Source organism: Notothenia rossii (assembly GCF_949606895.1).
Source record: "Notothenia rossii genome assembly, chromosome: 11".
Lineage (NCBI taxonomy): Eukaryota > Metazoa > Chordata > Actinopteri > Perciformes > Nototheniidae > Notothenia > Notothenia rossii.
Genome location: NC_136910.1, coordinates 53,332,670 through 53,348,978, shown reverse-complemented (window position 1 = coordinate 53,348,978; position 16,309 = coordinate 53,332,670). Strand labels below are relative to the sequence as shown.

General features: G+C 38.7%; 1 protein-coding gene across 1 annotated transcript; it reads right to left on the bottom strand.

Annotated features, from left to right (window-relative positions):
* Positions 1-655: 655 nt before the first annotated feature.
* Positions 656-15,457, bottom strand: slc30a5 (solute carrier family 30 member 5). The gene is made up of 16 exons (XM_079656988.1): positions 14,917-15,457; positions 14,496-14,618; positions 14,321-14,387; positions 12,643-12,728; positions 10,950-11,037; positions 10,383-10,470; positions 10,200-10,276; positions 9,946-10,116; positions 8,820-9,108; positions 7,005-7,213; positions 5,756-5,913; positions 4,827-4,956; positions 3,898-4,156; positions 3,127-3,353; positions 1,768-1,896; positions 656-928 (listed from the first exon to the last, which is right to left on the bottom strand). Exons 1-16 carry the CDS (start codon positions 14,985-14,987, stop codon positions 758-760), a joined length of 2,343 nt encoding a protein of 780 aa, XP_079513114.1. The 5' UTR covers positions 14,988-15,457; the 3' UTR covers positions 656-757.
* Positions 15,458-16,309: the final 852 nt, after the last annotated feature.

Genomic DNA, 16,309 nt, shown 5'->3' with positions numbered 1-16,309 from the left:
ATCAGGCAAGTATGGCAGGATCAGATCAGCTGCTCATCACTTGCCCCATCAAGCAGTCAGAAGCAAGTCGTGACATGTTATATGTTTTTCAAAAAATCTCTCATCCCCAAAGCCAAGAGATCTTTATGAAAGAGTCATAAATGTGCTCAGAAAATACCAGGCTGATGGGTCCAGTAGTAAAGTGAGCATGCACCAACATCGAGGAGCTAACGGCATTAGTAAGGAGTCAGATGGATTATCTGGAGTGTAGTTAAGTGTGCTTTACCAAAACATGGCTGCAGCTTTAGGTCTGACCTACACCAGGATCTAACAGCAATGTTTCCATCGATGGCTTGCACCATGTCTTCACCATGTCCTCGCAGGGTTTCTGTGCTGTGGAGGACATCCTGTCTTGTTCCTGTGCTTTAAACGCTGTGTCCCTGGGGCTACAAGGACTTGTATTGCACATTTATACTTCAATTGTTTATATAAATATGTTTTTATTGTAAGTACTCCGATTGATTGATTGATTCTTTGTGAGAGTAGCTGTGGACAGATATCCGACAGAGATAACAGAAGAAAAAAAAAAGCTAGTGTTAGTTCAACGTTGGTTTAAAATGCAGATGAAGCAAAGTTTGCTTTTTCACTGATTGGTAAGGGATAATATGCAGCAAGCCAATATATTCAGATTTATTCAAACCACATTCATACATTTACTGTACATCTCAATAAAAAACAGTGAATCCGAAAAAGTTTCATTTGGTCCAAAATATTTGCGTTACATTATAAGTGTCCCATCGTTCAGGTATTTAATGGACTCCATCTGCTGCGTCATCGCAAGAACTTCGTGAAATCCCGAGCTGAGTCCCGACATGTGCTGGAAGTACGCCTCCTTCTCCACCTGCACTGACAGATTGTTCACCCCGGCGTCTTTCAAAATGGCCGTCACCTGCCAATCACACAGACACAGAGCGATCAGAACTGACAATTGTGGGGGAAATTCCACACTTAATCCACTTCTGGTAGGAAAATAACAAATATACAAGCTTAAACCAAAGTTGTGTTATTTAATAAAGAGTCATAGCATTGAACCGAATCAATCTTATTTCCAGCTGGAAGGACAGATAACCTGCGTGCTTAAGAAATCTGACCAAGTTACACAGAAACGCAATGACTTTATACAGGGAAGAGACACAGGAAGAGTATTCATTCAGCTCGGTCATTTACATTATAGCCGTGGGGGGCAGACAGAAGGGGAAGTATCGCATATTAACTACAACCTAACATCCATATGATAATTGCCTGACAGTGGTCAAGGCGACACCGTTCTGTCTGAGAACATTTTGTAGTTAGGAAACCTATATATATATATTGAATTATCAGAGGTGGGAGTAAGTCCTACATGTGAAAGTCATGAGCAAGTCCCAAGTCACTATGGTGAGAGTCAAGCAAGTCAAGTCAAGTGAAATTCTGATGAATAAGCCCAGTTTCCGCATCAGTTAAAAGACAGTGGTCACTGATCTTTATGCTGCAGACCCTGCATATCGCTGTTCTCTTCTTATTACCGTCATCGACAACATAATCCTTGAATCCAAACTTGACTATTTTTGGAGTAAAGCTAGCCGCTGCCATGTTAACTGACACTCCTGCCTTCTAGTGGGTTGCCAGTCAAGTCATGTGACTCGAGTCCCCACCTCTGTGAATTATTATAAATTCATCATGAAAATTACAAATCATTTCTTAGCGATCTGCTTAAGGCCATGACGTGATTCTACAGTTTGTACCGACCTGCTGAACGATCCTTTGCTCCACCACGTCTGCCATGATCTGCAGGTGGATGGTCCCCGCCACCATGTTGGCCGAGTGCCTCCAGAAATGAGCGTCTCTGTACGACAACACTCCTTCTATCTTCTCGATCTGAAAAAACAACCAGGGAAATTAACACCAGGGAAAGTGCTGAGGGGCTGGAAACATATTCACTTTTGCCAAGGCATTTGATAATGTTCAAGCACTTTCTTGAATCTCAATGCAAGTCTGTCATTTATGTCAGGAAATAGTCATTTGTTTCAGAGAAATGGAAAATGTAGATCACGTACAAACGGTCTATTTAACTTAATGTCTTCACTGTTGTCTGATAAGTTAGTCCCATGTTCTGAGACAAATCCAAAAGCAATCCTAATACTATGCTAATTATATTAGCTCAATTACAATTGAACCGTTGGTGGCTGAGGATAACGTGAAGTTAGTTCATACTTTGATCCAGGAGCTAAATTGTTGACATTATGGTAATGCTAGTAAGAGTGCTAACACCATTACAATAAGAATAGGAATAACCTTTATGGAAATAACATCTAACTTTACGTTCAAATGTAATGGCTAAAGTTTGCAAACCAAATTAATCAGGTTAGTTAACAATCCTAAGAAGTCAACTCCTTTAATAATATAGATCACATGTGTCAAACTCAAGGCCCGGGGGCCAAATCAGGCCCTTGGTGGATTTAATTTCGGCCCGCAGGATCATTTCTAATTACTATTAGATCTGGCCCGCCGGTATATTGCACGCACACCTTCCCTCAATCCTGAGGGTCTCCTCAGCTCAGAGCCTGAGCCCAAACATTGATGACCTTGCACCCAAGATGAGATGCCAAGTATCTGAACTAGCATCACAGAGCAGCACACTGAGTTTAATGGATGTTTCCTTCTGCACTTTCCTTCTTGAGACAACAGGGCATGTTTGTTTTTTCTTTGAGGGAAATTGTTTTTTTGAAGCTGTTGGCCTGTGGAAAAATGTAATCATAAGAAATGACTCTGCAGATAGAGCCATAAGAAATGAATGCAACTGATTATTTAATGTTTCATGTTGTTTTTATAGGCAATCATTTAAGCTTTATTAGTTCCAGTTTTAATATGTGCAATAAGTTCATTTCAATAAGTTATGCAATAAACATTAAACCAGTCCGGCCCTCGACTAGTACCGATATTTTTATTTTGGCCCACTGTGTATTTGAGTTTGACACCCCTGATATAGATAGATAACAGATTTGCCCCCAAAATCTGCACACTCCCCTATTTAACATACAGTTATTCTGATGTGCAGTGAAACCACTATCTGTGATAACTTAGTCCTCATCATGAGTGTTTCCTCACCTTCTCCAGCGCACTGGTCAGCTCCTTCTCATTCTCTTGGGGGATTCTCAGAAGAAGCACCTCGCAGGCGTCCTTCAGCAGAGGGATGACGCTGAGGAAGATGAGCACGGCGATGAAGAGCGAGCAGATTGGGTCTGCGATCAACCAGCCGAACTGACGGATGAGGATGGTGGAGATGATGACGCCCACGCTGCCCAACGTGTCAGCCAGGACGTGGAGGTAAACACCTGCAATGAAAAAACAAAAACAATGTATCTCGCTACATCTCCCTTCACAGTAAGGTATTTTTTTAGAGCATCAATGAAACAATGCATCTGTTTTTTTTTAATGTTTTTTTTTCAAATGTATATGCATTAGATTAATGCTCAATGTCAAATTAAAATCGATTAGTCGTTCAGCCCTAGTCTCTACGGACTAGCATGGACGGAGATTTCAAGGCTTATTTCCATATTGTTTGCAACGTCTAACGAGCCTTTATGTAATTGTTGTGTCTGATCACCCTCCTTGTACACATCTGTATATTCCTTGTTGTGCTGTCTTGGTAATTTTTTTTGTATAATGTATTTGTTTTGGGGATTTCTTTCCTTATTCTTTTTTTATACGTCATTTATTTATACTTTTTATTATTTTATTTATGTGTGGAGAATGTATTCTGTGTTCTATGTTTGGGATAAGTGTGGGGGGGGAAGGGGGTACATATTGGTATCATGCTCCTTCTTGATTGTGTTACTCTGTGAACATTTCATAAATATATATCTTTTGAAAATGCACCTCTCATGTTAGCGTTCATGCCTCCGCCCCCGGAGCCGTGGGAGTTCCCGTGTCCTCCCTGCCCGCCATGAGAGTTGCCGTGGCCCCCGTGAGCGTGGCCGTGGCCGCCGTGAGAGTGACCGTGCTCGCTGTGGGAGTGGCCGTGGTGAGAGTTACTTTTTTCTTCATGTGACGAGCAGCTTTTGCCACCGTGGGAGTGAGCGTGACTGAAAGCGCAGATCCCCACCAGGTTCACAAGCAAGCCTCCGACTGACACCGGCTGCAGGAGAAACACACAGAGTTTAGACTGAATGATGTCTAGTGACTTACTGAACTGATGGCATTCAGCAGCTTCCCAAATGTCATACTAATTTTATTTCATTCAAAAGAAATCCCTCAAAACTCACTTTTTCACTCTAGCCTTCAACTCCTAATCCACTAACCACTCGCCCTTATTCCACCTAGCTTAGCACTTTTTACTCTAGTTGTTATTGTTCTTCTTTACTTGCTTGTAAAGCGGTTTGAGCACCAGGAAAAGCACTATATAGATTACATGTATTATTATTATTATTATTTGATTACAGGGCTTGGTTGAATTCTTAATGCTGATTGGTCCATTTTGAACTTGCTCTTGCTAGCTGATCGCTCTGATCACTATGTGCAGTCTTATCAATCCACAGAAAGCAGACGGGTTCTTTTAATCTTAGCAATGGACAGAAAAACACATTTTTCTCCTCAACAAAACAGTGACATTTTTAAATGTTTTATATTAATTTGTATGTGTTGAGAGCACAAAACTACTAAATACTTAAAATAAAAAGCAATACTACTTCAGGTGTTTCTTGTGCATTTCGGTTAATAGAATCATCTGGAAAGGGCTTTGTATCAGACACCTTATCAGGACGTAACATGAATATTACATCAGCAGGTTGTAGGTGTAGTTTACTCACAGTCAGCATGTCAGTGTTTATATTGGGAGGATCCAACACACGGGTGACCGACTCCACAAAGACAAAGAAAGCGATGACCATGAGAAACAGGCCGTTGATGAATCCAGAAAGTATTTCAACACGACCGAAACTGCAGAAAAACAACAGTCCATTTTTAGACATCCAGCTGAATTCTCCAATAACTCCCATCAAAGAGCTTTCACATGTTGTTGATGGACGTTGTTGGGAAAATACTGAATGTACTCTTCCAATATCAGAGTACACATGATAACCCTACGTAGCTGTGCACATGACAGGATTGATTACCTAGAAGAGCATCAGGACTGTTTGAGGCATATGATAGCTCTGTGATTAACATGATGATTCAGCCTCTATGGAGAGAGACATATGGCAAGCATGATCATTTCTGACGTGGAGCTAATCTGAAGTAAACATTGAATACTGCTTTCTATTCCTCCATCTTGTGACTGTGGAACTCCCTCTCTTGGATATCAGCATGTGAAGGACACTGTTCAGGAACTAGTTGATGCTCTGTATGTGATGACTACTTCCATTCTGGAGAGGATCATAAATACATGGATCCTGATGTTGAAGCTCAAGCGGGAGACGAGTGATTATTAAAATGTTTAAGTATTCAGAAAAAGTCAGAATTTTGGAGATTTAAGAAAAAGTCAGAATTTTGTGAAGAAATCTGATTTTGAGAAAGTCAGATTTTTTGGATTTGAGAAAAAGTCAGAATTTTTTGAAAAAGTCCAAAATTTGAGATGTTGAGAAAAAGTCAGAATTTTGAGATGTTGAGAAAAAGTCAGAATTTTGCGAAAAAGTCTGAATTGTGTGAAGAAATCAGAATTTTGTTTTAAAAAAAAATCAGTTTTTGAGAAAAAGTCAGAATTTTGGGATTTTTTGAAAAAGTCAGAAGAGATTTTTACCCGTAGGAGAAGATCCTGGTAGCTTTCCAGCGAGTCATGAGCGCAGCGAACAGGCCGAGCACCAGAGCGGAGCAGTCGAACAGCATGTGGAAGCCGTCAGAGATCAGCCCCAGACTGTTGGTCCAAACGCCGTAAAACAGCTCCACGAAGGTGAACGCCTGGAACAACACACCTCACGTTTACTCAAAATACACAAACTGTACACACTAAACTGGAAAAAGCTGGTCATGTATAGCATAACAAAAGGTTTATTAAGGTTGAAATGTAAGTAATATCTTGAAAATAAAGTATCTAACTGCTCCAATTTTGTATATTCAACATCCATATGTCCTTAAGCAGAATCTGCACAACCAGAGGGTGTTGATTTACAGAAAATTTCATAAAATGTCAGCTTTTAAAAGTAAATCTTTTGTGTGTATTTCTAAAATGTTAATTAATGTTCAGGTGTTTAAACAGCCTAAATTCCTAGAGGCAGCTACAGAGTTTAGCAGAAACAATTTTCTTCTAGTTTGGAGATATCATTTTATACCACTTCTATCACCAAGATGTTGTAGGAGTGTGTGGGCGGCATCCACACAATGGCGGTCATTTTGAATGATTAATCTTTATTGATTAGTTGACATTAATATAGTTAGAACACTGCAGGAATCTTAAAGAAATAATTAAAAGTAAACTATTTGTAATGATTATGCTGTTTGTTATTTCTTTCTTAATGCTTGATTAATTTCTGTTATCTTTGTATTCATGCATATGCCGTCTTATTAATTATGAATTAATTAATAATTAATTTTAATTAAATTAAATTAATTGAACAGAAAGTACATTTTTCCTGAATAATAATACATTTATTTTATTTTTTTATTTTTTTAGCGCTTTTACAGGTGCTCAAAGTCGCTTTACAGAGATAGTGAAAAAAAAAGAACAGCAAATAAATATAGTTAAAGTCACATTAAAATCAAGCAATACAAAAACAATCACACATTAAAAGCCAGATCGAAGAGGTGAGTTTTTGTACGTTTTTTGAAGGTGGTGAGGTCAGTGCAGTCTCTGATGGGTTGTGGGAGTATATCTAAGTGATTGTCAAATTAAATTAATAAGAAGTGAAAGTATAATTTTCTAATAAAATATAAAATAGAATTAAAATATTTGTACAAAGATAGAGAGTTTTAATTTGCCAATTTGAAATGTATTTTTAATAAACTCCCCTTCCTTGGTCAGTTGTGAGTTCTCTTCCTTACGCTGTACGTACCAGGTTGAGACACAGGAAGTAGAAGATCTGCCTGGAGTCGTACTCCTCCAGGATTTGCTTCAGGGAATCTTTGATGAAGCGGGGGATCGACTGCGATGTGTGCTGCAGAGCGTCGCCCATGAAGTTGTAGAGGGGGGTCCCTTCAGGAGAGTAGCCCACCAGGGTGCCCTTCTGACCTTTCCTTGAGGGGGATGAGAGAATACTGGACGCTGCAGAGGGATGAGAAAGGAGAATAGATACATTTAAAAAGGTCCCCTATTAAACTGTTTTTCATCAATATATTACAGGTCTCAGATATATACAAAACATGTCTCTGAAGTGTTTGGCTCGAAACACCAAACAGGTCATTGCAGCATTACCCATAATCCCCTCTGTTTCAGCCCTGTTTCAAAAGTGCTGATTCTCTGTCTGTTACTTTAGATGAAAATAAGGAGCCCCTCCCCACGCCCCTCTGAGAGGTATTTGGTTAAAAAGAACACAATGGTGCTCTAGGAGGAGATTCAGGTGATAAGGTGGGGGTGGGGGGGGTTACCCTGGTTGGTGATTGGCTAATGGTTACACAAGCCAAAACATCGTTATGACATCAGAAAGTGGCCAAAATCTGATCAGCTCATTTTCAGACAGGTTTTTATAGAAATGGATCAGGACAAAAAGAGAGTTAGTCTTTTTTCCTGAAACTTTCAGAGTCTCTTTACACAGAGGGGACACATGTTTATGTAGAAGAGACATGAAAAAGATTTTGCATAATAGGTGACCTTTAACTTGAAAATATGCACAGAAAGCACAAGGAGCTTCAGGGGGATTGTGTAAAAACGAAATACCTCAATAATATCACTTCCCTATTTGATTACTTGAATTGAAACGATTACTTTTCTTAAAACCCATCTTTGTTTTTGTTTTTAAAGGCTATGCTTAAGCATAGAAATAAGCTTTTATCTTGTTAAATATTAGCTGGAACTGTTCTTTCAACGACAGATATGTAGACGTTGGATAAAGGTTCAAAATTCATGTTTCAGTTTGTATTCATTCCCGTTTTCTGAAATATTATGATTAAATATGCAAATGCTTACTTTATATGAATGCAGGAGACTACAGATACAAATAGACAAAGTTACACATATTTGTTAAAGATAACAATATGTATACTTGTAGGGTCTTGATTTAAGCTTTTGAGTCTGAATGTTGATATCGAATAAGAAAATCAGGGCTGGAAATTTGCAGCTAAGAAGTAGAATTATCTACTGTAAGACAGGGGTGTCCAAACTATGGCCCTGGGGCCAAATGCTGCCCGCGGACCATTTTGAATCGGCCCTCAGCAAATTAAAAATATATAATGCAGTATGGCCCTTGAAATTAAACTTGTGCTTGTCTTTTATTTCTTAAATATAGATGTACAGATATTACACAGTAGTGTTCATGTAAGCCCATTTTCAAATAAATTCAGTCAATTAAAGCTGCATTTTTTTTCGAATAAATCTAAATTGATAAGAAAAAGCTCGATCATTTATTTTCATAACAAGCTTGAAATAGACCCTTCCTATTTCCTCTTATTATAATCAATCTGAGGCTTCTGTTGTAAGGAATGAGCTGCAAACAAAATAATGGAAACCCTATGGAGAGCTGTGATGTACGCTGATTAAGCATAACTTATGAGGCAATAAACCTCTCCTGTAGTGAGGGGCCCAGTCCTTCCTATATTTTTCTGTATGTGGCCCTCGGTGAAAAAAGTTTGGAAACCCCTGATCTAAGATGAGGTTTACAAGATGAATTACTATTTAGACTCCTTAGAGCTCTCGTCCCGCAGCCGTAACTTACACATGATGAAGAAGATGGCGCTGACGATGACTCCCCCCGAGAGCACATGCTCGGTGCTGACCTGCTGGGGGGGTTTGCTCATGGAGCGCAGCTGGTCGGTGAGCGGGTGGGTCCAGAAGTTGGCCAGCAGCAGGGCGCTGAGGAAGAGGGCGATGGCTCCGTAGCGGGCGCACCTCGGCGCCTCCATCTTGGTGTTGCAGATAGCCTCCACGTAAAACTCCAGGGTCATCACGGAGAGGATGATCATCCCGAACGGCAGGATGAGGGACGACCACGACTCCACTTTACTCTGGGGGGGGGGGGAAGTGGAAACACAGTCAGGGAGGAATTCAGGGGTAAAAACTAATAAAAACGCTTAATTATTCGAAATTAAATTAGACATGGACCTCCAGGGTTACTCCAAACACCAGTTAGTCGCCGTGATCAGTAAAACTAAGCGGTGCATTCTTCGCTTAATTCATAAGTACAGATGTCATAAATCAACTTTAATTTAGTAAAATAACGCTCCTCTGCCTTTGTGAAAAGCTTCTCTCTGTAAAAAGTATTTATCTTGCGCTTTTACAGCTGACAGACGAGCTTTGAGAGCTGATATTATAGGCTGTGAAGACGGCATGGCCGTTCCAATTTATTTTATACAGAAAGGTTCAAGTAATTTAGGAAATCTTACTGGTTGGGTCATTAAAATTGTCATTTAAATATATGGTAAACTGAACAAGTGTCTTTAGGAGTATCTCAGTTTTGAAAGACTAAATTGAATTCTCCAAATAAACAAGAACGGCTCATTATTGCTGTGTCTCAATTCTCACACTTAGGTTAAACTGCCATGTCGTATACTCTTAACACACAGGGTGGGGATTTTGACCGGGAGGACTTTGCAGTTGGTAGCTAGCTAGTTAGCATCATTTGCAATACCAAATTATTACAGACTGCTCAATTAACACAGTAAAAACCACAATGGCTGCTTTCGAAACAACAGTATAGTGGTACGTGTATTCAAGAGAAGGGTCCAGCGTTCCACACTCAACTTATTGACCGTTATGAGTAAACCCATTTAGCTCTGTGAGGCCAAAGGGGACAAAAACAGACTTTGGTGCATGTTCAGATTTCTCATGTTCTGTTGACTCACTTCTGTAGTCGCTGAGAGCACGATGACCCAGGGCAGCAGCACCACAGCAGAAACCAGGTTGTCCAGAGCGTAGAGGCGTTTGGCTCCACCGATTTCCACCGACAGTTTCCTGGAGGCCGTGTGAAACGCCACCTTCAGACACAGGGAGGCCACCAGCAGAACAACTCCACCCTGATGGGAGGAACGGGATGTTAGCAAGCAGAGATACACTTAAAGTGCTTGTGTAGGCAGCATTTAACATGTGCTTTGCTTACTTTGTGATCTGCAACCCCTAAAAAGGCAATGGCGGTGTAGAGGAAATGAGTCAGCGCGCTGTCATGGTGACCCTCAGCTGGTTAGAAAATGAGTCAAGGAGAAAACACTCCGAACAGAGAAGTAGGATGACGAACAGAAGAAGATCAGGTCAATGACAAATCCAAATAATTAGCAAAGGATACGGTGCTCAGCCATCTTTGCCATGAGATCGTCGTTGTCAAAGAGGAGGAGGCAGATCACGGCGATGATGAAGAGGGCAGCGCCTCTGGTCTGCGAAAAACCACAGAAATGCAAATTACACAACTTCTACAATACAGTTTCATTTCACTCAGGGTCAAAATAACCCACGCTTTCTTATCCACAATTGTATGACTCTTAACTCCAGGGAATATAAAAGTGTTTTTATCTTAATTGTATGTTTAATTCACCACTTTGATCTTGAAATGTTAATTTAATGGTTGTTTCTTAAAATATGACCTCTTCTTCCTATTCTGTATAGGAATGTATTTTTTTGTTGACCTTCAATGGCCGTCCTATTCCATTGTACAGATCTTATCAATTATCTTCATCTGAATAATGGTTAAAAAAACTAAAATAGGACAAACGTTGAATGACATTTTTTTTTTTAATCGTTCCTTTTGTATCTTGTTTTTATGTTGCTTGAACTGAAAACAACATATCTGACACAATAATACATTAATAAATAATTGAGAGTAAAACACAGACATGTTTTCATTTAGCCCTCGTACCTTGGATGGCCCCCCTCCTGTGCCTGTGAACAAAACACCGAGAAGAGCAATGACCACCACATCGCTGTGCTCAAAAAGCAACAGCGTCCTGTAAAACACACAAAGCAGAATGGAATATTAATAATAATACGTTTATTTATTATAGCACCTTTCACAGAAATAGATTTCACAAAGTGCCAAGTTAAAATTAAGACCACAGAGACATGAATAAAATAACCACACGAGGCACATTTTTAAGATCAACATAAAAACAAAACACAGACCAGGTTGAGCCCAGAAAGGAACAAACACAATAACAGGGAATCACACCCTATATACCACATGTGTCGAACTCAAGGCTCGGGGGCCAAATCAGGCCTGTGGTGGATTTAATTTCGGCCCGCAGGATAATTTTTAATTACTATTAGATCTGGCCCGCCGGTATATTGCACGAGGATCTCCTCAGCTCAGAGCCTGAGCCCAAACATTGATGACCTTGCACCCAAGATGAGATGCCAAGTATCTGCTTGAGCTAGCATCACAGAGCAGCACACTGAGTTTCATGGATGTTTCCTTCTGCACTTTTTTTCTTGAGACAACAGGGCATGTTTGTTTTTTCTTTGAGGGAAATTGTTTTGTTGAAGCTGTTGTTGGACTGTGGTAAAATGTAATCATAAGAAATGACTCCGGAAAAGCTGCAGATAGAGCCATAAGAAATTAATTTAACTGATTATTTAATGTTTCATGTTGTTTTTATAGGCAATCATTTAAGCTTTGTTAGTTCCAGGTTTAATATGTGCAATAAGTTCATTTCAATAAGTTCTGCAATAAACATTGAACCAGTCCGGCCCTCGATTAGTCCCCATTTTTTTATTTTGGCCCACTGTGTATTTGAGTTTGACACCCCTGCTATATACACAAAATAGTTTTAATCACGACACATCCAAAGACATAAAACACACAGCTGGGTGAGTCCATAAAAACTCACCAAGAACCACCATGTCATGGATTTTCTGAAACTATCTAAGTTTTCAATAAAGTAATGTGGCCTTGCCAAAACTATAGCGCTTATCCAAATACCTTTCCAGAAGAGGTTGTAATAGATTTGTAAGTCTGTGTATTCTAACTAAGGAGTAATATAACATCTTTTGACTCATCTGTAATGTATATTAACACATTCGTTTCTAAAAAAAATACAAAACATATCTAAATAAGTTAAGCCTCAACGCTATACTTAGTAAGATCTGTCACACATTTTGTATGCATGACCAAATAAATTCAAGGTGTGATAGAACTGTATGAATATAACACACAGGTTAAACATTACATTTCAGGAAAGTCAAAGAACTAATGAAAAACTGGTATAAATTAATAATATATTATGAGGTTTTTATTATATATATTTAAAAGAATGTTGGAAATCATTCTCAGGTTTACATGGATGTTCAGTAATTCCATCCGATCTAATGGAAAAATATGCAGCGCCAAAAATGTATAATCAACCAAACACTTGGAATTGACCAATAAGATTTTTGGCAAGGTCCCATGAATTTAATCAGATTTTCACATATCTTTTAAAATCAAATATATGATCCCATCTGGGAGGTCTTGATGTGGAATGGCTCAGTTAATACCACACAAATATGTTCATGCACACAGCAGTGTTGTCTTGAATTGCTGTACAAAAAAACACACATTTACAGTGACAGCTCACCTCAGAGGTCCACAGAGAGTTAGCCCGAAGAAGCCCAGGAGGGAAATGATGCAGCTGAAAACGGCATGCTTCATTAACTTTATCCACTAGAAAGAAAACAGAGTAAAAAAAAAAATCATCATTATGGCAGGTCAACAAAGTGACTTTACGGAGGCATTGATACAATGTCTTTTAACATAAAGCTCAATCTTGTAGTTTCCTAAAGCACTACATACAGAGGCCGACAAGTGCAAATGTCTCACTAGGGCTGTACCCGAATATTCGATTATTCGAATATTCGTTCGTTGGCCAACTATTCGGGTTTCAATTTCATTATTCGGATATTCGTTTTTTTATTTTATTTTTAAAAATGTTTAAAAAATTCTAAATGTATGCTATTAATAAAGGCGAATTGCCATATTCTCATACTATATTTATACTTTTGAATTGCACTGTTAAAATGCGGAAATATATACAATCTCAGCCTGTGCTCCTGACATCGCGTTCACTCAGTCACGAACGCAAACAGCATGCTTCAACTCGCTTCACCCACAAAATGCCGAAGACTTCAGCTGTGTGGGACCATTTTAAATTGGACGACGGTAAGAAGAATATGTACCAAATATGCGATAAGAAACTGGCCTACCACGGTAGCACAACAACTCTGAAAAGCCACCTGGATGCTGTAAGTAGTAGCCTAGCTTAGCTGTTGTCAAGTTGCCATGATGAAGCAGCTTTATCCGCCTTCTAAACAGTAACGTTACACACGCTAAAAACGAGCACTTACTTTGCTTGGAAAATAGTTGTAAGCAAGCTACCGAATTGTTTTTTTATATTAGTTTTTTAATTTTATCCGAATAGTGAAAATGATAGGAGCAATGTGGGAACATCTGGGGCTAAGGCAATTATTGGCATAAAGTTGAGTAGCTAATAATAACTTGTGTCCATAGGTGCATCCCCACGCATCCCAGCCATCAACATCCTCAACAATACAGCAGACCCTACAGTTACCCTACAGAGGACACATTTAGTTTTAATGTTTGCGAGTACTGAGACAATAAATAAATATAAATCGTAATAGTATGCTCTTTCTGCGCTTCTGCTTAACAGCGTGTTGTCAGGTGTCTCGGATTCGGAGCGTGTTATGAAACCTTTTTGAAAAAAAATATTTCTTTGAAAAAAATATTTTATAAAAAAAAAATACAAATCTCTCCACACCGAATATTCGCTGCTGATTAATATCCGGAGCCCGAAAAATTGTATTCGGGACAGCCCTATGTCTCACAACAGTGACAGTCAATCCTCGAACGTCAACTTTTTCGTATCCCTGTTTACTTTGTTTTTTGAGCTTCAGTAAACGCTGCGCATGTTTTCTTCATTTGTGTTTTGGCACATTTGTGTTTCTATATTTGCATTGTTTGTGTAACTGCAGCATGTTTCCCCTAATAGAAATGTGTTTTGGGCAGCATTTTCCCAGAGGACTTAAAGGTTTGACAAACATTAAAATCATGTGTTCCTTCTGCTGTAAAATGTAGGAAATCATTGTTATGAGCCGCAGAGAAAAATAGGGAATTTTTCTCCTAAAATGAAACAATAGATTAGATGAACTTATAGAAAATAAACAAATGTAAACATATACATTTATATACACATTAGAGCTGGGTCGTGCACAAACAGAAGACGAAGAAATCCCACTCACTTGTCTTTTTGAGACGACTTTGCCAGAGGAGAAGGGCTTTTGAAAGAAAAGCAGGATAACAGCACTCCTAGAAAAGGAAAAGGATGCTTACATACATGTAGTAACAATTATAAAAAGAATTACAAGTTTGATGACATTGATGAAATGAAATATAAGCAACTAATAGGCTACTTACCCTAATTTTAGTATAAAGATGAACTGGACAATGTGGACAACTTTGAGGATATCATAAGATTCAAATATCCCAAGAGCCTTGAGGACCTTCGTGACGATCAGTAAAACTATATATCTGGTTAACCTGAGGAGGAAAATAGAAATGCATTAGTTTTTGAGAGAAAAGATTGAACATTCGTTGAGTTTTGGCACTATTTTATTTGGAGGCTTTCTAAAAACAATAAAAATAAGGCACTTTTTGAACATTTAACCTTTTGAACAGGTCACAGTAAAAGCACAACATACACATATAAACTGGAAATTGAGCATAATAGGGCCCTTTAAAACATTGTTCAACAACCTCCTCTGCTCCTCTCTCTTCTAATCTATTATTGACATCAAATGTTTCAGAGATCATGGATGAGATAAAAACAGATACATACCTAGAATTGGGAACCTCGACCATGCCCAGTTTCCCCCCTGAGAGTACATTGCTGCTGTATTTATCTTCCATCTTAAAGCTCCAGTTAAAGTATTTAAATCCCCAATACCCTAAACATTACCTGAAAAGTGACATTAAAGCGCAGCCAATTTATTGGTAAAGAGTATAGCCATTCTTCCGTTAGCTTTTAATCATTCTTTCGTTAAAAAGTAACAGTTAGTTTGTTAAATTAACTGTAAACATTCAGCTGGTAGCTTCTTAGTCTATTAGCTTGCTAGCTAGCCATCTGTTATGCTAGCTAAGATTGTATCCAAAGTTATTAGATGCGACTCGTGCTGCGCGTGCTGTGTACGTCTTATGAACACATGCAGTTGCTTAGTAAGAGGTAGGACATTAATAATGTTAAAACTGAGCTGACAGCTTCAATAAATAGGGTGAATTATCCGAGCTGGACAAAAAGCCACAGCATTTCCGGACACGGTAGACAGGTCCACGTCACGTCACGTCACGTCACGGGTGTGTGTGTGTGTTTGTGACCGTTGCTGCTGCGCACTGATACGCAGACGATGACGATGAGGATATAAAAGTGATACATGTTAGTAAACTTCTAATAGAAAATGTTAAAAAAAAATGTGCTCGAGCTTTGCAGCAAAGGGGCGCAGGAACTGCTCTTAAGAAAAAAGTAAACTAAAAATAATTCCTCCTTACTGTACTGACTCTAAAATTAGCCAAAAACATGCTTGCGACAATGTTGTTTGGCCTGTTTGCCTGAATTGCATGTTGACAGAATGCGCAACATGTTAAAATAAACAAAAAATCCCTTCACACTTCTCCTAACACTTCCCCTGGTGGTTTGACTACGTTAATAACATCTGTGTAAGGTATTATAAAGGCTTTTGCATCAAGGATTTTAATTATGTTCTATGGCCAGACAGCCCAAAATGTACTGGATCCGTACCCACGTGACGTCTCACAATGATTTACAAGTGGACTATGGGCTCAGTCAGTCTGCTTTAAACACTGAGCTATACAGCAACATGATCAGCAATGATTGATTTGAAGTTACTCGATCACATGACCTTTTGTTTGGTCCCTCGGAGGTAGGGGGCGTCTCCTTTAGGCTGCTAAGGACACAAGATATTTCAAAACATGAAAACTCCGTAAGTAATATATTTCATTCTTATTTGTATCACTTAATTTTTTTATTTTAGTAAAAAGAAATGTTTTAATATATATAAAACATCTTTATATAATTGTTTTCAAGTTAGTTTTTATGATTGCATGATGTAATACATTATTATTTATTTTATTTATTTAAATTATTTTTTTGTATTCGTATTTCATTATTTTATTTGCGGGGAGTGGGGCGTCCGTAAGGCTGTTAAAGAAGTTTT

Coding starts and splice junctions, on each gene's coding strand:
- slc30a5 (XM_079656988.1), bottom strand. CDS start 14,987: ATGGAAGATAAATACAGCAGCAATGTACTCTCAGGGGGGAAACTGGGC. Junction 10,117..10,199: donor TAGGGGTTGCAGATCACAAA/GTAAGCAAAGCA, acceptor TCCTCCCATCAG/GGTGGAGTTGTTCTGCTGGT. Junction 929..1,767: donor AGCAAAGGATCGTTCAGCAG/GTCGGTACAAAC, acceptor TGTGATTGGCAG/GTGACGGCCATTTTGAAAGA.